General features: G+C 40.2%; 1 protein-coding gene across 4 annotated transcripts in view; it reads left to right on the forward strand.

Moving 5' to 3' along the window:
* PEX5 (peroxisomal biogenesis factor 5) overlaps nucleotides 1-27,532 on the forward strand; it is a 672,311-nt gene that overhangs the window by 160,349 nt on the left and 484,430 nt on the right. For all 4 annotated transcript variants that reach the window (XM_044062012.1, XM_044062007.1, XM_044062008.1 and 1 more), the window contains exons 2-5: nucleotides 16,415-16,599; nucleotides 17,456-17,491; nucleotides 25,284-25,416; nucleotides 26,124-26,255. In XM_044062012.1, the coding sequence (XP_043917947.1) occupies nucleotides 16,450-16,599; nucleotides 17,456-17,491; nucleotides 25,284-25,416; nucleotides 26,124-26,255 (451 nt within the window). In that variant the 5' untranslated portion in view covers nucleotides 16,415-16,449. The remainder of the gene's footprint in view (nucleotides 1-16,414; nucleotides 16,600-17,455; nucleotides 17,492-25,283; nucleotides 25,417-26,123; nucleotides 26,256-27,532) is intronic.

Here is a 27,532-nt window from a genome sequence, read left to right on the forward strand (position 1 = left end):
TCCCCCAACTTCGCTATTGTTCAAACCTTGTCGTAGTCCCTAAAAATCAGAAAGATAGTAAAAATACATCATTTTGTTGAGTTGTGTCCATGTTGACCTCATAATGCAGGAATTGCCGAAGCAACTTTCACTTTGCAGATGCAATGAGCAAATGGCATGCAGCATTTTCAGTATGACATTCTGGGGTAGGTAGTCCTATGCCTTCTGTAGTTTGGATGATTTTGTGGACCTATTTTGTCAAATTCCCCAAATCCATCCAATATAAGTACAAGGTTAATGAGCTGATCCACTCTTCTGTGGCCTGGACAGAAGTTATATTGTTCTTCCTTAATCAGAGACTTAATTTATTAGGCAAAGGTGATCTTTCAGCATTCTTGTTGGCTTTCCCAGGGTGAGTGAAGCAGGTGATCTCTCTGTAACTGGAATACACCTTTCTTTTCCCTCTTTCAAAACGGGTGGCATCACATCCTAGTATGCCTGTTCAGAGCTACTGTCCTACGTTCCATTACATTATCCTCTACGTTCAGTGTTTCCTCCACATTCACAGTTTTGCCACTGTGGTTCTGTTTAATAGCTAAAGTGTTTTCATCTACCCATTGCTCCTAGCATAGCTGCCTCCTCCGTGAATGGTATGTCTACCAGGCAGAGCATTTCCTCAGTGTTCTTTCAACCTCATGACATGGTCATCATTTAAGATCAGTGTTTTTCATTCTGGATAAAAAAAATATATCCTTATCTTGCCCCCCCCCCCCCCCAACAAGTCATTGAATGGTTTAATAGTCGCTCATCTTAGTTAGAACTTTTCTAGGGGGCCCACCATCTGGTACTACGAATGGTGTTAGCTGCCTCCTATATTGGGTGTTGGTACACTTAAATGGGAATTGGGGTACATCCCCACAGTCTTTGTTAAACAAAATATTGAAGTTTCATGATTAGATTTGAACCATGTGTCTGGCAAGCATTAAAGGCTTATATGGTGTATATCTTCCATTTTTTAATGGAGAAGATGGCCTAATGTCCATTTTTGGAGGCAACTTGGGATTAGGTTAGATCATCATACATATTTAAAGTTGTTCAGCACTGAGTTTTTTCCCCGAAATAGTTGATATAATTATGCAAAGGAGGGCTTATTATCCCCTGCTGTGTGCTTTGCAACTTTTAAGTTGGGGTGGCTTCTAGAATGTGGCATCATTAGCACTTTGTACATGGCGGAACTCACCTGGCCGCACTGGGGAAACTTGGGGAACTCCAACAGGATCAGTGACAACACAGCACAGTGGTGCAGAGGTTAGCTTTGTCACCTCACAGCAAGAGGTTCTCTGGTTCAATTCTCGGCTGAGGTTTTTTCTGTGTGGAGTCCGCATGTCCTCCCTGCATTTGTGTGGGTTTCCTCCGGGAGCTCCGGTTTCCTTCCACATTCTAAAGATGTGCGCCAGGAGTGTTTCTCCGCAGGCCTCTGCTGAAAATGGGCTCTGTCTCAGTCGGACTTTCCCGGTAAACAAATGTATAACAACAATAATAAACACAGCATGACATTCCTTTTGTAAACTCTATACCTTGTGATTTACTTCACATTGTTTTCATGTTTTGATGCTTGATTAAAAGTCTATTTAAATAATTAAAGAAGGCATTATAGTGGTCTTAAACTTTGTTCTTGCTGTATCTGGGGGTAAGTTGTATGGTTGGCTTGAAGATGGTTCTGAAGGACTGTTTGCTGCAGACTTTAAATGGATACAAAATCTGTAAAAGAACTGTTAGTTGGATTTCAGCCACACTGAAGTTTTCCAATATATAAACATAATGTGCCAACTTCATTAATGAGTGTTTCATGGAACATTAAAAGTGATAACATCGTATTGCACTTCTTTTTGCTCTCTTACTTTTTTTTTTTACATGCAAGGGAATCTTTTGTGCTATCAGATGGCTCATCTTGCTTTTCATTTTCACTTCTCAGGCAGTAATTGCTATTTCTAACTAATGTTTGCTTTGTTATGCAGTATAGCCTACCCTTTTCTCTGCTATCCTTCTCTGGACTAAAGTAGTACTTTTAATTAATGAAGGAAAGAGATTTTAAATGCAACTGAGAATCTCCTGAAACAGCAGCCTTGTTAACAGAGAAGGTATACAAGATACAGATTACAGTCTGGACTATTGTTCTTGTGACTGCTGTGATACCAGATAGTTTTACACAACAGTAGATTGATTGCGTTTCCTCCGACAGGTAATAAGACTGCTGGTAGTGACTCTCTGTAAAATGTTGCAGTTACTGTGAGGTAAACTGGAAAATTTAAGCTGCTTCTGTTCTTCGTAAATATAAACAAAAAAATGTATATGTAATATACCCAGATTTTTTTTATGCCTAGGCTAAAGATTGTATCCCATCACTGGGTTTAATAACTTTAGTTGTCAGTAGATAAGTGTAATCCTTCTTTGTATTGGTGCCTGTGCCTTTATGGAACTAAATCTGGAGTCCTTGAATAGAAATAAAGAGGACAGGTAATGTTCAACTCCCAGTACTGCATGCATTACATACCACAATATCAGAACATGCCAGTTTGTTGGCAAAGTAGATCCTTCCCATCCACAGAGTGAAATTATTCACTCAAGTGAATTCTTTTTTTTTTTTGCCCTGTCCCCATTCCCAGGTGATGATTTGCTTTTTGTCCTCCAGTTGTGAGACTGCGTGGCTTTTTCCTCACCTGTAGACAGTAATCTGTTTATTTTGGTGTTACTAAAGACAATACCTCAGACTGTGAATCGTACAATGATTGTACAATGAGGAGCTCGCCATATCGAACTCAGCAGGACCTGTATTAGTACTTGTTCTTGGGTCCACACGGGAAGGGAGATTGAATATTCACTAAATTTATTCTTTGTGGGCTCTGGTATTGTATTATAGTAAAGAAGTCAGAAGATTTGCGGACTGCAATATTGTGGTCTTTGGTAATAGTAATTCCAATAGTCAGTGTTGGTGGAAACCTGTAAGAGTACTGAGAGACTGAGAAAGCTCCCCACAGACTGTAACCAATGCTTGAAATAAACCAAAGGGCCGTATCTGTGAAGCAGTTACACAGGCTATCTTCCTGTCCCATAACAGAAGCATGTCAACTCTTTGGTCTTTTGGTGGGTCACCACTGCTGATTAATGAATTATCGAGAGAGAAATCATTGTAGCCTTAAATCCTTGAAATGATGGTCTGAAAGTTTAAAGAAATTCTGCTGTGGGTGTAGTGTAGGGCTACTCCCCCACACCTCCTTAACTTACATGTGCCAAACTCCAGGTCACTTAATTTGGGGAAAGGCTAGAAAACTTAGTTTTAAACTTGTAGTTTAGTGAGTTGCAGCTTGATCATTCAGTATCTGAGTATCACTTTGTTTGTAGGCATTGCTTGCCTTTTCTGTAGTGTTCGTTTGTGTATTGCAGCTTAGAGACCTAGGGCTGCACCCTTCTCATTGCAGATAGCTAAGGGATGCAGACCTCTCCTATTGTTCATAACTAACCTGCATTGCATTAAAGGATGCACATTGTATCCAGTTAGTCTGATCAGAGTTTCATATACTGTCACCGGTTTCTTCCTCATGTTCACTATACATCCTTTTCTTGCTTGTAGTCTTTGTTCTTCCTGTAACTCAGCTGTCAGTATAGGTTCAGGACTACACATTCTTTTGGTAATTTTTCGCAAACCCTTTTTTAAGACATTTCAGGACACCTGCAGTAAATTGGTGTAATGTCCAGGAATTGTCTCAGTGCCCTGTACCCACGGAGTGCCTGGATAGCCCCACCCCCCCCAACACTGAATTGGATAAAGTAGGTAATCTGAGAATGAATTACTGACTTGTGGTAAGATCAGAGGGGGATGGTAACACTAGATGCCTGTCATGTTGTACTTTGTTCAGAGTGCTGTACATCCTATTGATAAATGCTTGTTCATATTTGCATTAATTTCATGCTGCGTACAAGGTATCAGAAGATTTCATTCATCTCTATTGTTCTATGCCCTCTGCACTAGACATTCAATATACAGTATCTTTGTGTTCTAGTAATTTTCATATTTCTCTAGATATCGCAACAATCAAGTGACCTAGACAGAGCTATTTAACCTTATGTGAAAGCTCACAGGTGTATGAAGAGAATGCTGTTGATAGTATGTGTGTTTCTTGAATGGTTAAGCCGTTAATATAATATTGCCAAATTTAGGTTTACTGTGCTTACTGTGGCTTGTAAAACCCAATTTAAGATCTATAATTGAATGATGAAGCCGTTGTAAAGGTTGCTTTGTGCTGAATAGTTTGCATTTACAGTTTTTTTTTTCAGTAACACTTAAAGGTTCCGGTCTGGAAGGATGAACATTTGTTTGAACTGGTGAGGTGAAAACTTTTAATAGGCTCAGGCCATGCCCCTTGGGAATTAGAGTACAGATGCAGAAGAGCTCTACTGGAGGGATTAGAACAACTAAGTAGTATGAAAGACTACTGTTTGAAACAGGGCACAATACCTAGAACAGCTAAATATAATATCTAGTATCAGTTAAAATAAACATGAGACAAAAATGTATTTTTTTTAAAGTAAAATGGCAATTTTAGATACAAGACAGTAATATGGTCTAAAGAAATAAAACCAGGTTTCTTTATATGTTATGGTCCTCAGAAACCCTCCATTGATCATTTGAGTGAAAATCCCAACAAAAGTCAATTTTGAATGGTTGCATGTAGATTGGAGAGTGGACAGCGGAGTCTGCAGAGTCTTCTGTGGGTCTGGATATTGCTCTATCTACTGGTTTTGAGACTTCTGACACAACATCCTGTTGAAGCCTGGTCAAATGACCTAAATAATTTAACGCCGTCAGCGAAAAGGTGGCAGAGGTGTAAGCTCACTTCCATATGTTGTCCAATGCCCAAGACTGCCTGTTCAAGCGATGAACCGAGGAGCTCTCCTCCAAAATGTCCTTGGTGGCCACCATCACCAAGATGGTACCCAGGCAGGAACCTTACTCCAGTGTTGCCAATGTATGGGGGGGGGGGTAGGAATCTGGTCAAGCTTTTTCTTGGATCTGTTCTACCATATCAGGCTCCTTCCACACCCACCGGGACACCAGATCAATAAGTGCATCTAGGGGGGGAATCCACCCAGGATGTGGATAGGCCCATCCCAAAGCCTCCATAAGCATTGACTCCTCCAGAGAAGGGGATCCAGCAGTCCAGCCCCCACTGTTGTGAAGGAGTTCCAAAAGATTGTGAAAAGTGCCATACGTGAGGGGGATTTCGGGGGGCCCTGTCCTTCCTCAAGGTCATTGTCCTCTTTGAGGGACTCCTCAGGTGAGTCCAGGTGCTTTCTCTTGCATTGCCTCTTACCAGGCACTTCTCATCCTAGAAACCCCAGGGGAAATGGAAGAGGCCTGGGGCCCTACAAAGAGGGCATCTTGGAGACCAACAGGAGCTGGCTGTCACAGAGCAAGCTAATAAGTGACCATCGCTGCAGACACGGATGAGAGCAGGCACCAGTTGTGTTAGATCATTCCCTCTTCTGATGGGAAAACATCCTTTCCATGATGTTGAAAGTAGAGGCAGAAGTGGGCCAACCCAAACCTAGGCTCTGAAGACTCCAAGGAAGCACCATAGCCCGGAGCCATTTCGCTCTGTCCCGATGCCGAGACCAGGGCCAAACTTATTGAGTGCAGAAGCCTGGAGCAGAAGAGACGACCCTAAAACTGAAATTGTCAAACTCGACCTGCAGACCTCTGTCTCGACCTGTTGGCCCAGAGGTCCACCTCCGTAGCTCCAGCATGGCTGGAGTCGAGGAAAACAAGATAGGGATTGGAGTTGAAATCAGCCAAGTTGTCTGTTCTGATCCTAGGAAATGGAAGACAACTGGTTTTAATGACCTCAAATCCATAGGGCCCAAGGGAGGAGACCAAGGTACAGGAGCCAAATCTTTGTGGCAAGGGCCTGGAGCTGATGGAATGGGTTGTAACTCCATCTTTGCCTGTAAAAAGAACCACATCAACTGCTCCAATTCTGAAGTGTTCAAGTTCCCAGTGGACCGCGATGACTGAAATGAGGAAGGCACTGAGTGGGGCTTGGAAGATCTCCGACCAAGCAATAGATCTGGCCTGTTGGTCCAAGCTAGGGAACCTTGGATCTGAGGCAGAGATGAGGTGACCTCCCATGGAGTGGAGGGAGGGAGAGAAGGTCCGCCTAAAGGAGCCTCCCTAACCAGAAAGGGGCTCCGCACATTAATGGTAGGAGAAAGTGTCTTCTCAGTGACCATTGCTGAAGGAGACCAACTCCAAGGTAGAGCAGCCAAGGGAGACCGCCTCCGAGGGAGTGGAGCCCTAAGGTGATCTGCTCCAAGTCTGCTGGGGGAATCTAAGGTTGTTGGGACTTTCGGATCTGGTGGGTGGGAAACCGTAAAAGAAGACTGGGCAGACTGCTTACGATGCCTTGCAAGTTTTGGGGTCCTTATTCTGCTTATGACCCGACTTGTCCTCTATGCTGGAGGACATTAAATATGATTTCCCCTGAAGGTAGAAGACCTTTAGGCATATGTTTGGCACTCATCTCTTTAATGGCGTGAGATTACAACCCTTAGCAAATGGCATAAGGGGTTTCTAGGTGAGCAGCCTCAAGACACTAAAACACATGAGCATCTTGGAAAGGAAGCTTATGCCCACAAGAAATACACTTTCTGAAGTATTTATCCATTATAAACATAACACCTACATAACCTAATCCTAACACACACAAAGTAATAAACAAGCCCTAAAGCCCTGGGAAACGCAACCTACACTAACTGCAAACAGTAATTAGTCAAAACAAAATATCACTGCACTACACACACGCTACACTAACCACCAAGTACAAAAAAAGCAGGTAGAGAAGCAAACATACTCGAATCCTATTCGCAAAGGATAGTGTGAATGTTGCGAATGATTGCGCTGCTGTCCCGAATGGTGACAAACTAGATCTGTGGTAGCTCTGGTGGATTGCGTGTTTATAGGGGGGTAGAGAAAGTGGAGCTTGTCAAGCTAAAGTCTTGGAAGTTGGCCCAGATGGAAAAGACAACAGATCAGATTTTTAATATATGTGTGTGTGTGTGTGTGTGTGTGTGTGTGTGTGTGTGTGTGTGTGTGTGTGTGTATATATATATATATATATATATATATATATATATATATATATATATATATACACACACACACACACACGTATGTATATATACATTATATATGTGTGTGTGTCTGTATGTAGGTATGTGTATGTGGGGCCCTATCAAATTATAGAAAGCTCATTTGATAGAAACTCATTTCACTGACACCATAAGATAGAAAGCTCAAAACACTGCAAATGCCATATGCCCTTTCCCCACGGTAGTGTGATCCTGGAGTTAGTATATATAGTTAGGGGGTGTGGGGGGGGCACAGCCCCCCACACAATGGGGGGTGTGGGGGGCATAGCCCCCCCCACATATTGTATGTAAATATTGTTTTCTCCAAACAGTTATTCATTGTATTTATAAGTATCCATATGTAGGGTTTAAAATGTATGAAGTATGGGGGGGGCTACGCCCCCCCCCCAACTATATATACTAACTCCAGGATCTTACTACCATGGGGAAAAGGGCATATAGCATTTTCAGTGTTTTGAGTTTTAGTCAAATGAGTTTTCAGTGTTTTGAGCTTTCTGTGTTTTGGTTTCATCCATTCAGAGACGGATGCTTGGTGCCAGAGCCATGGCCTCAAGCTAAATGCTAAAAAGTGCATAGTCATCCCCTTTGGGAAAAACAAGGTGCCCACAAATTACCACATAGGTGGTAATCCATTAAGTACGGACGAAGTAGTTAGAGATTTGGGGACCAACGTAGATAGTAAGCTCTCCTTTGATAATCACGTTGCCAAAGTGGTTAGAAAGACTTTCTATATAGCCCACCTCATCACGAAAGGGTTCGCATCTAGATCAAGAGAGGTCATTGTGCCCCTCTACTCGTCACTCATCAGGCCCATAATTGAATACAATGCCCCTTTTGGGATGTACCTTACCCGACACCTGCAGCAACTGGAGAAACCCCAAAAGTACCTCACCAAGAGGATCATGGGATAGGATGTCCTATGCAGCTCGACTAAAGAAACTCCAGCTCTACTCAGTTGCTTACCGCCTACTCAGAGGCGGTCTATGCCTGACGTACAAAGCCATGTCAAACCCAGAATTAATGGACATGCTCCACCTCAAAAAATCCAAGTCCCTTAGAGCTACACACTCCAGGGACCTAAACCTCAGCACAAAAATAAATAGGACATGCTGGAGGGACAGATTCATTTCCCAGAGGCTCCCCTCACTCTGGAATAGAATCCCACTTCATGTTAGACATAGCCCCTCGCTGACCCTCTTCAAGCGAAATTTGGACACGTGGATGGGAAATCGCAAATTCATCCCTGGGATCTCTCCTGTGTCCCTGCTAGACAGAGGCACAGTAAACTAATCTGAAAAGGGTACCTTCTGTGACCTACTTTACAGAGGCACAGTAGGCTAATCTAATAGGGAGGCGGAAGCCAAATACACTCTGGCTAGGCTTATAAATGCCCTAGGGCAGATAGCCTAGTATCTACCTATGAACCAAATGATCTTCCATCAAATGAGTTTTCTGTCATTTGATAGGGACCCGTGTGTGTGTGTGTGTGTGTGTGTGTGTGTGTGTGTGTATATGTATATATATATATATATATATATATATATATATATATATATATATATCTATAGATCTATATCTATATATATATATATATATATATATATATATATATATATATATATATATATATATACATATATATCATCAGGCAACATCTCCAGCAAAGTTGGCAGTGCCATGATTGCTCCCCAGGCTAGTGAAAGCGGATAAGGTACACATACTAAACCTAGAGTACTTGATAATAGTTTTCAGTCTTACTCACAAACGCTGGCTAATCTACAATGTGTGTACTGTACCTGTGTACTATGTATGTATTCTACCTATGTTCCAAATTTCAGCTGTACACCACAAATCTATTAATTACCTTTATTTTTAAATTAATATTTTTTTGTTTGTTCTCTCCACTGTAACTGTTGATGTGCTGCATACCACTATAAAAACATGCCTTTTGTAGTTTGTGTGTATACTGATCATGTCTAAATAACTAAATGTATCTGTAATTTTTCTATGTTGCCGCGGTGGTGGTGCTGCGGTAGCATTGTCGCCTCACAGTAAGATGCTGTCCGGTTTGATTCTCAGCTAGAGCGTCTTCTGCATGGAGACATGCGTGAATGGGCGTACCTTAGTTGAAGGTTGTGTGCCAGAGCTGGTAACTCGGCACATAAAAATCAACTACCAATCATTAGCGGACCGGAGTTCCGGTGTGGCGACCCCTAACCGGGAAAAAATCAACTACCAATCATTAGCGGACCGGAGTTCCGCTGTGGTGACCCCTAACCGGGAAAAGCCGAAAGACACAAACAATCTGTAATTTTTCTATGTGGAGCTTTTCTCCCCGGGCCTCTGCTGAAAAAGGGCCTTTTTGGCTCAGTCAGACACCCCCGGTTAACAAATGTAAAATAAATAAATACATTTTATTTATATATATATATATATATATATATATATATATATATATATATATATATATATATATATATATATATAGATTCATTTCAGAAGCCAGAAATATCACAAGCCTGAATTTCATAAGCCGGAAGACCAAAAGCCTGAAAACTCAAAAGCCTGAATCCCATAAGACTGAAAACACATATAGGGTGCATATACTGATTGGAGACAACACAAACCAGATTACCTTCCACCAAGTTCCCCCACACCCTCTGCTACTTAAATATATCAACTCCAGAATTGCACTTCACTACACTTTCATGAGTTGTGTTGTAGTATAACAAGTTAAAAGGGAACATTACTAAAGTTACAACAGGCAGTCATGAAACGTGATGGTATGTTTGCCATTTTTTATGTGAAGTGCAATATATATGTTGATGTATTTAATTAGCAGAGGGTGTGGGAGGCGCAGCCCCACACATGGGGGGGTGCAGGGGGCTTGCCTCCCTGCCATACTTGGTGAAAAGTGCTATCCTTTGTCTTGTATGTGTTTTTGTGTGTCCTTGTACTGGAATATTGTTATTCTTTGTGTTCTGTATATTTTCAGTTGTTTGGGATTCAGGCTTTTGAGTTTTAAGGATTTTGAATTTTCAGTTTTTTGGTCTTCCGGCATACACACCCATACACACACACACACACACACACACACACACACACACACACACACACACACACACACCACAGACACACACACCACAGACACACACACACACACACACACACACACACACACACACACACACACACACACACACACACAAACACACACACACACTTTGGAATTGTTTTTGGAGAATAGGAGAGCTTGAGGCAGCAGGGAACAGAAGTGTAAACCTGAGATTGCCATACTTAAATTGACACTCATGATGGTGATTTTACATACTTAGCATTGTGTTGCCACAAAATCTCTTAAGAGCAAACATCGATGTACTGCTGCAGAGATTGCATATAGGGAGGTGTTTTAGCTGGCTCTTAAAAGTGCCCCATTTTATGTGATTGCAGGGGGGTGGTCTCCATAGCAGCTGTATAAAATTATTGAGATTTTGACACCTTCAACCTGTTGGAGTTTTCCAGGACTGTCTGTCATTGTCTTGTGTTTGGGCAGCAGTCCCACCTCCCAAAACAAGCTACTTGATTGGCTGTCCTAAATTTTATATCCTGTTTACCATGACCTTTGTGACCTGCAGCATGCAAGAAAAGTGGCTAGCCCACTTACTGTTATGAAATGAAGAATTCATTTTGTCTTGTATCTGTTGTTCTAGTTAATGAAATTAATAAATGTTACTTACTGCGTTAATTAAGTGCAGCAATTAGAGGTAGAGGGTCAATTATGTAATGACCAGAATTTAGTTTGTCAGCACACTTTTAACCAGCGTATCTCCTCCTCAGAATGAAATATGTGTTGTAGAGGTTTGTTTCCATGTACAGTCTTTCTGAATCTATTTACATTGTATAATCCCACTCAAGGTCAGACATCTTAAATGGGAAAATCCATCATCTAGTTGAAACTGTTATGAGGTAGAAGTGTTTAGTTGGGTGGTTGGAAGGATCACGGTCAGTCCAGAAAAATCATCCTCACATCAACACAAATATGTGATTTGGACATTTGCTGTTTTTTCCATTTGTTCTTCACTTATTGGATGAGCCATCAGTGACAGCAAAAGAGACTGCTTTGCAGGTACAACTGACTCATAGCAGAATTGGGACCTGTTCACAGTTGTTGCTTTTTGTTTATAACTCCAACCAGTATTTGCATTCTAGGACAGAATAGTTTCTTTCAGGATTGTTTTAGAGATTATACTAAATAAGTAAGCATGCAGTTTGAGTCTTGTCATTTAAACACTTAAAGTGATAGGTAATTAGTTCAGAGAAAAGTTACAGTTTTACTAGCTTATCATACACACCCAATTCTTTATAACTTGCAACTAACACATTTGTATATATCTTTTAATGATCTGTGCTGGAAAATTTCTACAAAATGTCTGTGATATCACATTAATCTGCAGCATCAGCACAGATTATTATGGCTTCTTCAGGAGGTATCCCAAATGTACTGATTCAGGAGCCAGCAGTGAACGTAGCGCAAAATTTGCAGAATTAAGATATGCCGTGGAGACAGAAGTGGTGCAGGCAGCCATTAACGTACTCTGCAATTGTTGCTGACAAATGTAGGGTTCAAGCAGAAAACTTCAAAATGAAAATGTGAACTTTGTATATTAATTGGTTTGTCCTTATTTGAGTATGTGATGGCCAAACTGTAAGTCAGTCCCAAAAATGTATTTGCATTGGAATTTGTTCATTTATTGACTACACAGCTAAGTACCTGAAGAAAGCTTAATGGGATTGTGACAAAAAGAGGTGCTGCCAGCCCAGCTAGCTGGAATTTTGTAAATAATTATATGTCATTGGTGAATATTGAAATGATCTATATAAGATGCTTGTGTTACAAATGTATTAAAAGTTTGTCATGTGTATATCGATCAAAAAATCAATACTTCTGGATAAAAAAAAACTATTATTTTAAACTCCAGCAAAAGCAACAACAAAATCCACAAACCTTCTGGTCAGGCATCAATAGACATTTATACCCAGGCCACTCCAAAACACCAACCCCATCAGATCTTTCTCTTCACACTGCCAACCAGATTGCTGATGCTTTTAATATCTTCTTTGCTGAAACAGCACAATCTTTAGCAAACACCTTACCTCCTACTACTTCTATCCTCTCACCCTCCCTACCATGCATACCCTCGACCTTTCAACTTAAACCTGTTCCAACATCCCTCATCTATACTTTACTTCATAAACTTAAACCATGCACTCCCTCAGCTGATCTCCTACATGCTGAATACCTTCAATCTGCAGCTAAAGTACTAGCCTATCCCATTTCTGTCCTAATTAACAGAACATTCACTGAAGGTTACATTCCTTCTCTCTGGAAAATTTCTCACATTATCCCACTCCACAAAGGTGGTAACTCAACTGTACTCTCTAACTTTCGACCAATAGCCCTTCTTTCTCCTCTAGCCAAGATCATGGAAAAATGCATCCATCAACAACTTCTTGACCACTTTCTCCAAAATAACCTACTTTCTGACTGTCAGCATGGTTTTAGACCTTTCCATAGTACTACCACTGCTCTCCTGTCCTTTACAGACTGTATTAATCATTATCGTAATAATAACATGCTCTCTTCTGCACTCTTCTTAGACCTATCCAAGGCTTTTGATACGGTTTATCATCAAATACTTCTTAACATACTCAAATCTTTCTCACTTAACTCACAGGCATTACTAGTCCTACTTACATAATAGACAGCAGGCTGTCCTATGGGACAATCAACTGTCCAAACATCTCCCTATTACCCTGGGTGTCCCTCAAGGCTCTATCCTCGGACCTCTACTTTTCTCTATATTCGTAAATGACCTTAGTATAAATCTACCTCTGGCTACCTGCATACAATATGCAGACGACTCCACTTTAATTTGTAAAGCCCCAACTGCTTCTGAACTCCAATCCATCACCCAAACAGTATTTAACCTAGTGGAAAACTGGTTCCAACAATGATGCCTCTTCCTAAATGCCAAAAAACCCCAAACTATTGCTATTTACTCCAACTCTAAAATCCACCCCACTACATTTCATTATTACATCCAATAATGGTACAATTATAGCTCCTGACCCTACTACCAAACTCTTAGGTATAATAATCGACCACAACCTTAACTTTGATTCACACATAAACTCTACTATTAAAACAGTAAACAGAAAACTTGGTTCCTTATATAGGATAAAACCTTTCCTTACCCCTGAAGCAAAAACTACCATTGCCCAGACCCATCTGATCTCTACTCTCCTCTATGCCTCCCCCATTTATACTAATCTTTCCAAAAGTAACCTTAATAAGCTAACCACTTCCTATAACAATATTGCCAGATTTGCTACTGGCTCCCCATTTAGAACTCACCATTGTCAAAATCTCAAACAGCTAGGATGGCTAGAAATGCAAAATAAGCTAGAGTTTCAACAACTCACCATTACGCATAAGATTCTGTACCATCCTAGTAATACTCCTATTCTCAGTAGCCTCATCTCTCCCTACTCTAATCTTACTACTCTTCGCTCAGCAAATAAACTACTGGTCACCATCCAGAAATCCCACAACAGAGCAGGTGATTCTCTTTTCTCAAACTCTGTGGGGAAGACTTGGAATAGGCTTCCCAGCATACTTGCATCTCAGTCATCATTACCACTCTTCAAAAAGCAAATAAAAATCATCCTAAAAACACAATGGCTATGCCCTTGTACTAACCCTGACTGATACTCCCCAGTACAACATCACTGTATACCTCGCACCCAAAACCTGTAGTGTGGAATGAGTAATCTTTCACTTAACCCCCCTTTTTTACTTTCCTACTCTCAGGGAATAATCACTGTATTTGATCTTTGTATACTCATTCGGCTATTATCAAAACTCTACCATCTGTATACAGACTAACTATCTTTTTACTATGAGTATAACATTCTGTTTTAAATGCATATACACAAACTCTCTTGTGCATTAAGTTATACTTTTAAGACTACCTGAATTCACTTTTTAAATCTGTGCCTTCATTCCTAACATACAGTATGTTGAATATCATACCCTTTACCATGTAAATAGTACTATATTGGTGTATTAAACTCTGTACTCACTAATGTCATACCCTTTACTATGTAAATAGGACTGTATTTTTGTGTTAGACTTTGTATCGATAGTACTGTACTGCTGTGCTAAAATATGTACTCTTTCTCTATAGTACTGTACTCCTGTCATAAACTCTGTACTCACTTCTCTCAATATTAAGTTCTTATTTGAAAATTCTTCTTTTTTTCTTTTATGCTGATCTGTATTATTTACTTAATGTGGAGCTTATCTCCCCGGGCCTCTACTGAAAATGGACATGTATCCAGTTGGACTAGCCCGGTTAACAAATGTAAAATAAATAAATAAAATAAATAAAATATCAAACTGCTTGTACAGATGTGTGTGTGTTGAAAAGGTATTTGTAAAATGTTTGTGTTTAAAATGGATCCACAGTGTGCTCTACTGGATGAAAACAGAAATGTACGTGCACTATTGTAACTGTTTAAATGTGTATATTTTAACGGTGGACAACTGTATTGTTTTTAGGGTGAATTAATTACTAGTCTTGAAAGCATACAATTGTTTTATGACTTCCTGCATCTGCCAGAGATCTGAGCAGAAACCCTTGTCTGTATATTTTTATAGGTAGATGCTAAATACTGCCAGCTTCAGCAATGGGGGTTTTGGTCTGGGGACTAGAAGTCAGATGACAAGAAGTGAAATCATTCTGCAAGCTATCCCAACAGTAATATGTTGGATATTAATTTGAGAAGTCTCTTAGTGAGATTATTTTGCATTCTGTCTTGGACCTAACAACTAGAAGATCCATTCACCACATCTGCTTTGTTCTGTTAGTAAATTCATAGGTTATAGTAATTCTCTTAGATTCAGTCAGGAATGTAGTGAAGCTTTTTAGATAATTTTCTTTATTTAGTGGAGACTGTCCTACAGAGTTGTTTTAAATATTTCCTGTGATTTTGAACTCTGATGTCACCGTGAATATATATTTAGTATTGCCTTGTTCTTTTATTAATTATTATTAAATATATTTAAATTTCATTTTGGCTGATTTGTGTAAGAGATATTTCAGTTTCAGAGTACTTGCATGTTTATTTGGTGACACTGTGATGGCTACTCCTAATAGCCTTGCCCTTGGTCAAACTACCATTTGTATTAATATCAATATTGCACAGTAAGGCCCTTAACAAAGTGTGCCCAATTTTAAAGTAGCTGATAAGGGGTTCTGGTGGCAGTGGTAACTACCTTACAGTCTGAGCAGAAGGGGGCATCGCTAGTAAACCTGTGCCAGCCTTTCCCATGTGTGTGTAATACAAATCTCCAAGAGTGTGTGTGTCATCTGTTTGGGCAGGGACACAAAGCACTGGTTGGACAGAGAGAGTGTTGTTGGACTTGGCTTGGAACCCTGGCTAAGGACTCAGATGTGTAGCTCTGTCAGTGGGGAGTCTTATTGGGGATCTAGAGAAAGGGGAAGAAACCAGCCCCGGACTGATTGTGGTCTCTGTGTACTGTTAAGGGAAATTGCAATTGATGCAAAGAGCTGCATCTGGCAATACTGTGTGTGTACCTGTCATCCTCCAGTGGTGAGGATTGAGGCTCCTTGATTACCTGTCCAGTAGTGGGGGTGTCACAGGGATGTTGATAAAGTAGTGCTAGATATAACTTGTAAAGTGATATTTAAATGGATAAAAATTTCAGGAGTTGATAGGCTGCAACCATGATTTCTTTTTTTTTTTCTGTCTTCAAAGATTAAACACTTCAGATATATGTATATATTTCCATTAACTTTTCTTGAAACTTTTCTAAGAAAAGTTCAGCATTTGATATGGTGAGATTTTTTTCTTTTTACCAGACATAACATTGTCCTTTATCACATTCCCATAAAAAGCAGAAAAGATTAATTTTCATTTGTGTTTTAAATAGCAGCAAGCAGTTTGTTTACGTGTTGCTTTAGTCATAGTAGATGCTTTCTTTTGAGAGTGGGGCAGATTGACTGCCGTTTGCCAGATTTTGAAATTTTACCATATATTCGATGTACTAGACTTGCAGTCGTATTTGTTACTGAGTTACACATGTGCACATGTGCTTGAAGAATGTGTACAGTGTATAACTTTGTTTCTTCCCTTCTATCTGTAGGTACACATCAGCAGTGGTTGCTGGCATAGGATATCATGGCGATGCGGGAGCTGGTGGAGGCGGAGTGTGGCAGCGCAAATCCGCTGATGAAGCTGACATCCCACTTTACCCAGGACAAGGCACTGCTTCAAGAAGGCATACGGCAACCACTTTGGCCCCCTGGTGCAGGTGGGGCAAGCAGTGTGGTGAGTAACATGTCAAAATAATTATTTTTGATATGGACACTTTTTTCTTGCTATTTATACCTTATGTAATTTTTACTAACACTTAGAGAAGATTGAAAAGTAAAAAGTGTATGAGCTGTTAAAAATTCATGCATAGTTGTACAGCTGTAGAATTGTGTATGTTATGAAATGTCTATCTTCTTGCAGACAGGTGGCAATTTAGGACTTCTGATTACCACTTTAGGAATCTGTCCAAAACTCATTAACAGAACATTTGCTTACAATTGTTGCACGTTGGCATGAATCCTGAAAACAGAATCTGGGTTTGCGTATGTGTAAGAATAGAAGTGTCATTACTTCCGTGGGAGTTACAGGCCCATTACAGTTGATCAGGTACTCAATGTGTGCATCATGTAATAATCATGAGTAGTTGGGATACGGTATTTTGCAATTTTAGCTGAGGTTGAATGATTCAGTTGAAATGTACTGAATGATTTTTGTGGATGTAGTAATTCTTGTCTGATGATATATGATCCTAGATTGTGGTTTTAGGACAGTTTATGGTCAGTGACTTAACAGGGATCCCTGTTAGTGTGACGTAAAGAGTATAGAGCAATCTGGTATGGAGAGTGCATTACAGTGAGACTGTGGCATGTAGGTAGTTTGGGGTTAGTGAGGTTATAATGGGGATTTATGTTTCAATAACTTAAGGTTTACTGTAAGTTTGGAGTATAAAAAGGAATCATTTAGAAGCAGAGGTAACAGACTGCAGCCACTGTGCAGTACTGTGTCTTGGCAGCACTATGTGTAAAACTGTGATTTTAATGTCTTCTTTCATTCTCTTTTATAACTTCTGTTTCTAATCTGCTTTGTACAGGTTTCTCCTCCACTAGGAGTAGCTACAGAAGAAGAGGTAAGTACATGCTAGAATCTTGAAAACTGCACTGGTCTTGTGTTTAGTACTACCTAACTAGGAAGTTTAATTCCAACATATATTGTCCTAGATAACTACAGTAGCACTGAAATAAAGGAGACATATTTACACAGTATTCCTGTGCATCATGGGCACTGTAGCTAAAAATTAACTTGTATTTTTGTGTACTGTAGTGATAAGCAGCCAAATAAAATACATACTAATATCTGCAAAGGTCATGGTATAGATCTATTTCTGATGCTTCGTACTTTAGACCATGGTTTTGGAGTTGTGCTGCATTCAAGATGCGATGTTCCTGATGTTCTTCGTGTTTCACTGTTGCAGTCATTACATTTAGGTAATCTGCTGGCAGGTTGCCCTCAGTCGGCCTGAATAACAAAGTCTTGGGTCCTGCGTCGGTTGCTGTCTCCTCTTCCATGACGTCAGGGGTATAAAACTTGCAGCCGACGCCATTTTAATCAGTCTTTCTTGCCGTGCGGTGCCCGAAGCATAAGCAGTTCGCAAGTGCCGGTTGGCCGACTCTTGAAATTTTCGTTTTCGAGTTTCAGAACTGAAGTCTTCAAACTAAAGCCAAGTACCCTGTTGGGGAAACTTTTTATTGCTCCTTTCCGATGTCAGTAAAAGTTAATAATTGTATTACTTGTGGGAAGCAAATACCTCCTAAGGATTTTCATTTGTACTGTATTCCTTGCCTAGGCCCTGCCCACAACATGCCTTGCTGTCAGTTTTGTGCTAAATTTAACCAACGCACTATTAAGCATCGGTATATTTTTGCTTCTAAATACTTTGGTTGTAGATTTAGCTATCCTGAAATGTCATCTGTTAGTAATCCAACTACCGGAATTCACAGAAAACGCAAAGAAAAAGACAGAGACAGACAGTCGAGGTCCAAAACCGACGACAAAGCTTCTCCTAAGACAGTCGCCAGTTCGCCAGTACTCAGTGAGGTGCTTTCGCAGCCCCTGATGCCCGCTACTTGTGAGTCGCAGGCCTCTACCGAGACCCATTTGGAGTCCGGTATGCCGTGAGATTCTTCAAGTATTGAACCCGCAGATGTCTCTCCCTTGGATGGGTCAGGAGCAGTTGAGCAGGCACTGGCATCTGAGGGTGTTTTCAGGCCTAAAGATTTGTATATTAAACCGCCATCATCGAAAACAAGGCCAAAACCAACTTCTATGTCTAAAAAACCGACGCATGAGCCACATGCCCAGGACCCTGTGCCTAAAAAACAAATGATCAAAATAGCTGAGGATTTAATTATCTTGATCAGGGGTTCCCAACCCCCTCCTGCTAAGAGGCCTAGGCAAGGCACTGATTATGAATCTTCAGATCAGGTTTCCATTTCTTCTGATTCCTCTTCTGATCAGGAATTTTCTATTCCCCCTTATGAGGACTCTGATGCAGAAGATTCCATCCCTTCTGCTTCTCCTCCTGAGGATTTTTCTTTTGGAGAGACTTTGCATACCTTAAGGGAACATTTTCATTGGGAGAGTCAGGATTTTTCAGAATCCAAAAAGAGGCTTAGGGATTTCCTCCTTCTTCCTCAGCATAGGCCTTTGGCTATACCTCCTGTTTTAGACATTGTTGATGATGTTTTCTCAGAATCCAGCATGGCTCCTGATTCCCTGCCTCCGGGAGCTCCTAGTAAGCCAGACCAATATTACAGGGTTCCAAAATCAAATAAATCCAAAAAACGGATCCGAACTGGCAAGAAAACGTCTTTAATGAATTAAAATCAGCTTAAAACAGCTTAACTAGCGTGTAAAATTATTTACAATATACGCTCACCAAAATAAATAGCTTGAAACAGCTGCACAACATTTTGGTGCACATTCTTGGCCAGGTTTAAATGGCATGCTATCCTTGGGAAGTGTCTTGAAACTTAAAGCCCTGGAACATTAAAGCCTAGTTTCCATATTAGGTTTAATTATTTATATTTTGTATTTTAAATGTACTGTTCAATGTGTTCAACATGAATTTAATATGCATATGTATTCTTAAAGATGCATAGGTTTATTTGTCATTATATTATCATGAATTATGTTTTTTAGATTATATAATATATATTTTTACTTCTGTATATATATTTCATACATATTTATATCTTTATATTTATTATTTGATAGTGTCTTAGTTCATACTTGCAGTTTGTGTAGGGGTCGATACGTGTGACGGGCGAATGAAAATGTATACTTAATTTCATCATGGTTTTTAAAATGAAAAGGAAATGATGTACTTTGTCAGAGGAAGTTTGTCACTTAGTACAAACGAAAGCCCTTACTTACTTACTTGTTTCTGAGCGTATATTGTAAATTTATTTACACACTATTTAAGCTATTTCAAGCTATTTATTTTGGTGAGCGTATATTGTAAATAATTGTACACGCTAGTTAAGCTGTTTTAAGCTGATTTTAATACATTAAAGACATTTTCTTGCCAGTCTGGATCCGTTTTTTGGATTTATTTGGTTTTGGTGTCCTGTGTTCGTGGCTCTTATCGATTGACTGGTTTAGATATTACAGGGTTCCTGACTCCCACAGGTTTCTTTTCAAAAATCCTACTGCTGACCCTGAAACAATTTCTCAGGGTCCCAAGGGTGTTAAGGCTTCTACTGCTAAAAATCCTACCCCTTCTGATAGAGACTCCAGGGCGCTGGATAGATGGGGTAAGAAGGTTTATACGTCTGCATCCCTGGCAATCAGGGCTTTAAACTGTCAATTTCATATGCTTAAATATCAACAGCATGTCATGGGCTTACTGAAACAGAAAATGATGTTGATTTCTGATTGTGTGGAAAATAGTTACAGGATTTATTGCATTCAGCTGAACAAGTTGAAAAGCATACTTTGCAATGTGGTTTTGATTCCTTAGAGGCCTCTTGCAGGGCCGCCGTAACTGGATCTGTGATAAGAAGGCATGTTTGGCTCAAGGAGCAAAATCTGCCTGATCATTTTAAAGCTACATTTGCTGGATGCTCCTTTACAGCAGGACAGTCTGTTTGATAATAAGGCAGAAGAAGTTTTGAAAAAGATTGAAGACAAAGCTAAATCTATGCAAATTGTAAAAGATTTTTGCAAGTGCAGCCACCCAGGTTCAGTAGGCACTGGCCTACTCAGAATTGGTCCTTTCCAGTACCCAACAGAGCCACTCAGGTCAAAACCAGACACTCCAAGGGCTCCAGGTTTCAGTCACAAGGACCTTACAGGACAAAACAATGGGGTGCCTCCACCTCCAAATCAGGAAGTAGCAAAGCACCACCCTACGGTAAACAGTTTCCTCCCTTTGGGGGGAAAACTAGCACTTCATGCTCAAAATTGGCATCTAATTACCCAGGACAAGTGGGTCTTAAATATAGTATCCCAGGGGTACAGATTTCATTTTCACACATTGCCAACTTCAAATGGATGGCCAGATCTGCCACCAAATCAGTGAGCAGAGGCCCAGAAACAAGTCGTGTCCCTCATGGATATGGGGGCTATTTAACCCGTACCAGAAAAGGGAAAAGGACAAGGTTTTTATTCAAGACTTTTCCTGTTACCCAGAAAAGACAAATCATGGCATCCAATTCTGGACTTATCCATTCTAAATACTTTCCTGGACATTCCAAAATTCACGATGCTGACTCTACAACAGCTATTGCCTATGCTAGGCAAGAATGCCTGGTTGGTAACTCTAGACTTAAAAGAGGCTTACCTGCATATCCCAATCAGAGAATCTTGCAGAAGATACCTCCACTTCAAAGCGGGCTATTGGCATTACCAGTTCTCTGCGCTGCCCTTTTGCTTATCTACTGTGCCCAGGGTCTTCACAAAATGCCTGGCACCAGTGATTGCATTTTTCAGACAAAGAAGCATTCAAATTTACCCTTATCTGGACGATTGTCTAATTCAGGCAGAGGACAAGGACAACATCTGGCGTTTGTGAAAAGGCTTCTAACATGCCTAGGGTACACCATAAATGAAAAGAAATCACAACTGGTACCGTCTCAAATAATTACATTCCTGGGTGCAAGCTTGAATACAACTGCCCAGGTGGCAGTACCATGGTGAAAGATAGGAGCTAGACAAACAAGTTCAATTGATAACATACTTCAAACAAGTGGCCACAAAAACCCAGCTATCTGCAAGACAAATTCTGCAGGCTTTGGGGTTCATGGCATCCTGCATTCTACTAATTCCATATGCAAGACTGCATATGAGGAAACTTCAATGGTACCTAAAAAGCTTATGGAGATAACATTGTCACAGCCTGGAAACAATGATTCCTCTCATTCCTTGCCTGCAACAGGAGTTCCTTTGGTGGGCAGAGGCCTGTCACCAAAACAAGGGACTGTCATTCTTTCTACCCCCTGCTACCCAAACCCTGACTACAGATGCATCAGACTATGTTTGGGGGGGGGGGCATCTGGCAGGGAGATGCATTCAGGGCGAATGGAGCCCAAATCAAATGCACCTACATATCAACCAGAAAGAAATGCTAGCTGTACAGAATGCTTTGATAGCCTTCAAGGACTTCCTTCATTCAGGACAACTACTGACGGACAACACCACAGTTATGTTGTTCATAAACAAGCAGGAGGGTACCCACTCCTACCCCCTTTGCAGACTAGCCATGGCCTTGTGGAACACAGCCTTGACTTACCAAATACATCTACAGGCTCAATTCCTGCCAGCAAAGCAAAATACTCTGGCAGACGACCTAAGCAGAAATCTTATGGACCCACACGAATGGAAACTGGATCCACAAATCTTCAGCATGTTGACACGAAAATGGGGGAGCCCAGACATAGATCTTTTTGCCTCTCCCCAAAACTACCAGTTAGACAAATTCTGCACAAGAATTCATCACAAAAAAGCTTGGAAAGTGGATGCTCTATCCTTCAGCTGGAAAAACCTATCAGTCTATGCCTTTCCCCCTCTGCCTCTGCTCTCCAAGGTTTTACTAAAAGTCAGACAGGAAAAACCAAAAATGATTCTGATTGCTCCAGACTGGCCTCGCCAACACTGGTACCCACTTTTAAGGAATATGTCACACCTTCCTCTGTGGTACTTGCCTCAGACACCTCATCTATTGTCTCAGCAGAACTATCAAATTCTGTACACTCCGTTCCAAACTCTGAATCTTGCAACATGGCTAATCAACTAATTTCACCAGTCACATCTCTCAATAAACCTGTGATGGATGTCATTTTGGAGGCTAGAAGGCCTAGTACTAGAAAATCTTATGCTGATAAATGGAAGAGATTCTGTTCCTGGAACCAAGCACAAGGAATAAATGCAGCAATGCCCAATATTCCTCAGATTCTGCAATATTTAACTGAGATGCCTCACAAGGGCCTATCATTTTCTTCTATAAAAATCCATGCCTCTGCCATCTCGGCTCATTACAACACAGAGCCTCCTCTCTTTTCTCATCCCCTACTAAAGCAGTACCTCAGAGGGGCCAAAAATTTGAGACCCCCCCCCAGGAGACCACCAACTCCTGCATGTGACCTCAATTTTGTGCTGGAAAAACTCACCCTACCTCCTTTTGAACCAGCTGCTACTGCAGACAACATTTCTTTCCTGGAAGACAGCCTTTCTTTTAGCAGTCACTTCAGCTAGAAGGATTTCAGAACTACAGGCTCTCATGGCAGTGGAGCCTTTCATTATCTTTTATCCGGACAGGGTGGCCCTCAGGATCAATCCTTCTTTTATGCCTAAGGTGGTATCCAGTGTGGCTCTTAACCAGACCAGTCATCTGCCAACTTTTTTCCCAAATCCGCAGAACAAGGGAGAGCGGATTCTGCATTCATTGGATGTACACAAACAACTAAGATTCTACTTAAACAGGACAAAATCTCTAAGAAAGTCTGAGCAACTACTGGTGGCATTTGCTGCAGGTGCAGAGGGGAAGGCTATCTCAAAGCAGACCATTTCAAAATGGATAAGCCATTGTATTCGTTTCTGCTACATGCATCATGGTAAACCTGTCCCCTAGGGGATTAGATCCCATTCGACCAGGGCTGCATCTACTTCTGCAGCCTTTCTCAGAGGAGTTCCTACCAGAGACATTCTAGAAGCTGCTACGTGGAGCTCAGTTCATACGTTCATAAAACTTTACCATTTACCTCTCTTCTCTAAATCCAGGGCAGGCTTTGCCACTGCTGTCCTTCAGGGCCTTATAGCTGCTCCTAATGCTGTATACTTCCATCCTCCCAGCCATAGATTTGGGATTCTACCCAAGTGTAATGACTGCAACAGTGAAACCCAAAGAACATAGTACAGTTGTGTACACTTACCATAAATGTAGATGTTCAAGTGTATTCACTGTTGCAGTCCGGGTCACCCACCTGCCAGTCCCTTATCTTCTCTATTATTATACCTCTTCTTTCCTTCACTATGCTCAAAAGCCTTTTTAGTGTATTTGCTTTTAGTTGGAGGTAAATTTTTTGTGTTCTAAATTACATGTATGTAGATATATATATATATATATATATAATTTTTTTTTTTTTTTTGCTCCCCATTTGGGGGGCACCTGACATCTGAGGCAAGAAAAACTGATTAAAATGGTGTTGGCTGCATGTTTTATACCCCTGACGACCTGACGTCATAGAAGAGGAGACAGCAACCGACGCAGGAACCAAGACTTTGTTATTCAGGCCGACTGAGGGCCACCTGTCAGCAGATTACTCAAATGTAATGACTGCAACAGTGAATACACTCTAACATCTACATTTATGGTAAGTGTACACAACTGTATTTTGTGTAACTAGCATATTAGGCTGTAAGGGTCTGTATGCAAGTTTGTTTAGCTCCTATCTTTCACCATGGTACTGCCATAGGAACTGTGATTCTTTACATCTTGCTTTCCCTTCTATAAAGGATTGCACATTAAATGGACCTGTTATGTTTAATCTGATCCTTTGTCAGAACCAGTGATCCACATATAACCATACCACTCAACTGTCCAGATTTTTGCTTTACGTTTTTGGTCTTTTCCTCATACAATTTGTGGTTTTCTGGTCAATCTGAGGATTGAAGTCACTAAATAATTACATATTACATACATTTGAGTTTCAGACTTCATATCCTTCAGGTAATTCATGCTAACACAAATTTTGTTCTAGCAGTTTTACAAGTTTACAAGAGCAATATTTAAAATCTGTCCCAATTTTTGGCCTTTGTCCCTCCATTTGGCCAGATTTCTTGCTCTAAGAAGTTGAGAGGTATGCGTGCAAGTTGCTAAGGAAGTCCTGACCGATTTTTATGCTCACAAAGAAAATACCACACAAATGACAACCTCCAGGCCATTTTCCATTATAGTGAAACACTGAGAATAGTACCCCTCCCAGCAGAGTTCATAGGTTCATAGCTTATTACTAGGTTAACTGCCTTGAATTGGCATTTTAAGGCTAGCCAATAACCTGAAATTAGAATCAAATCCTGTACTTTGTTTATAAGGTGAAGACCCTTACATTTATGCCAAACCTTTTTATCATAATGAGAGCACCACATTTGTTTTAAAAGACTGATTGATTGATTGATTTTTCAGAGTAATGGCTCACTGTTTTCTTATGTGATGAAACCAATTTTTGATAGCTTATTGCTGTTTGGTTGACTTTTTGGTTAAAGTGCAGTCATCTTACAGCTAAAAAGGCAGATTAGATATTATTAAAATGTAAATTATCCCAGTAGTCTAGTTAAGTTTATCTGCCATAGCATTTTACTCTAGTGTGTACTATTCCTTAGGTATGTTATTCAGTGCTTTACTTGTACTTTTTTTTTTGCAGCTAGTGGCAGAGTTTCTGCAGGACCAGAATGCATCACTCTTGTCACGTGCTCCCCACACTTTCAAGATGGATGACCTCCTGGCTGAAATGCAAGAAATTGAGCAATCAAGCTTTCGCCATGCACCTCAGAGAGGTGACATTTTGTTTTTCTCAATTCCATACTTGATGCAGTAATATGTCTCATGGAGAAAAAGAGAAGTGTTTTTGGACCAGATTCTCTTTTATGACCATACCTTCATATTAAGAGTTTTGGGTTGTAATTCTTACAAACTGCATGTCTACATATCTTACTGCAGAAAAAAGCTATATTTATGAGAATAGGGGAACATTGGGAGGGTTGGTTTTAGCCCTGGTCTTCTTTGGTTTGCTATTAGGAGACATGGAGCTGATTTGTGATGTCTCCCTTTGTTGAAGTCTTGCAATTTGTATATATGATTTGTTTGGTCCACATGTAGAGTATATGTCTGTTATGGATAGCTGTTATTTATCAAGTTTTTCTTGCAGCTAAAGTATTTTGGTGACATGCACATCTGTCATCAAATCAGTTACATATCATGTTACATTGATAGATGTTGGGTGTAGCCAGCTGTATATATGGACCCCCCCCCCCTTGGCCCCTGGGCCTGCATATGTGCACTTTTAAACCAATTACAGCCTTCTCCTGTTCTAATGATTGCTACCTCTCCATTTTCTCTTTAGTGGGGATATATAACATTCCGTTCAGTCAGTCTTCCTAGCTAGATTGTATATTTATTATTTCAAAAGGTTTTGATTTTTTTTTAATTAGAAAACTGTCATTTTTAAATTAATAGTCTCTTTGCTTCCCCTCTTTCTTTATAGCCCCAGGTGTGGCAGATCTAGCACTTTCTGAGAACTGGGCTGAAGAATTCTTGGCCACTGAACAGACAGTGGACACCGCTCAGGACTTCAACGAATCGGACTGGTCTAAAGAATTCATTGCAGAAGTCACAGGTGCAGTGTTTTTACTGTTTACAGACTAAAGAAAAACAGAGTTTGGATCCATTCACTTAGAAGCACTTTTTTTTCCTTTTTCTGTTCCATAGTTGTGTAATTATTCCCTTCACATTTGCAGGTTCTCATCATATTCACTTTACATTACTCATTTGTTGTCTTCTGTTACTAGTAGTGGCAGTCTGAACAGTCCCACAGAACTCTTAAATAAAAATCCATGTTGATTGAAATCAACTTTTCTAGACTATGTTTGATAAACTTAGACACATTGTTTTGGGATTTGGGATTAGTCCTCCCCCCAAATTCTGTTGCCTTGCACCTCTGGACGTAAAGTCATTGCTGAGGTTGCTGACCAAGATAGTGTCCCAGTCTTGCTTGGGTTCCATCAGTGAATCTATTAATTCATTAACTCACTATTGGTGGTCACAGAATTATCAGCTATTCTTCAGTGTAGCACATCTGTAATATGGCTGCAAGGTTCCTTAATACAGTCTCAGTTGCAACTGTACTTCCTGTACCCCATCTTCATGCTGTATCTGACCTATGACTTGGTATTCAGAGCACGCTGAATTTGACTAGTGTGGCTTTGACAGTGAGCTCTTCCTAATCGGTGTTTAACACATTGTGCAAAAGTACAGGAGTTCACTTTTCCATTAATGTTTCTTAACTTTTCTTATTGCAGTTCTTTTCCATACTCTGATACAGTGCTTATGAAGTGCTGCATTAAATTAAAGTGCTCAGTTGCTTTGAGGGTATTTTTGTCAAAACTGACACATTGGTGGTGAAAAGGTTCCTGTAACTGATATTATATATATATATATATATATATATATATATATATATATATATATATATATATATATATATATATATATATATATATATATAAATCAGCTGAAAGTTTATAACATTGAATTTCAAAGTACTAAAAAACAAACTGCAGACATAATGTTCCTACACTCCACCCAAAAAAGAAAACATCATTCATTTTCAAAATAACACTACTAACACTTTTTAAACTACTGCACAGCTCTGCACACAGATAATTAATGTACAGCACCAGTATTCCATTTATCCTGTACAAAGGACCCACCAAGTGTACAAAAGCAATGCCTACCGACAGCAAGCCCACCACCCAAAAGTCTGGAACGAAACTGTGTTTTTTTTAGGTTTTTGCAAGGGGCCTCCCCCTCTGCAACCCCTACTCCCCCCCTGCATATTAAATATACCAACTCCAAGATTGCAGTATATTGAGTAAAAGGGTAAACGCCTATGGC

Source organism: Protopterus annectens, chromosome 2.part1 (assembly GCF_019279795.1).
Source record: "Protopterus annectens isolate FY-2018-M chromosome 2.part1, PAN1.0, whole genome shotgun sequence".
Lineage (NCBI taxonomy): Eukaryota > Metazoa > Chordata > Ceratodontiformes > Protopteridae > Protopterus > Protopterus annectens.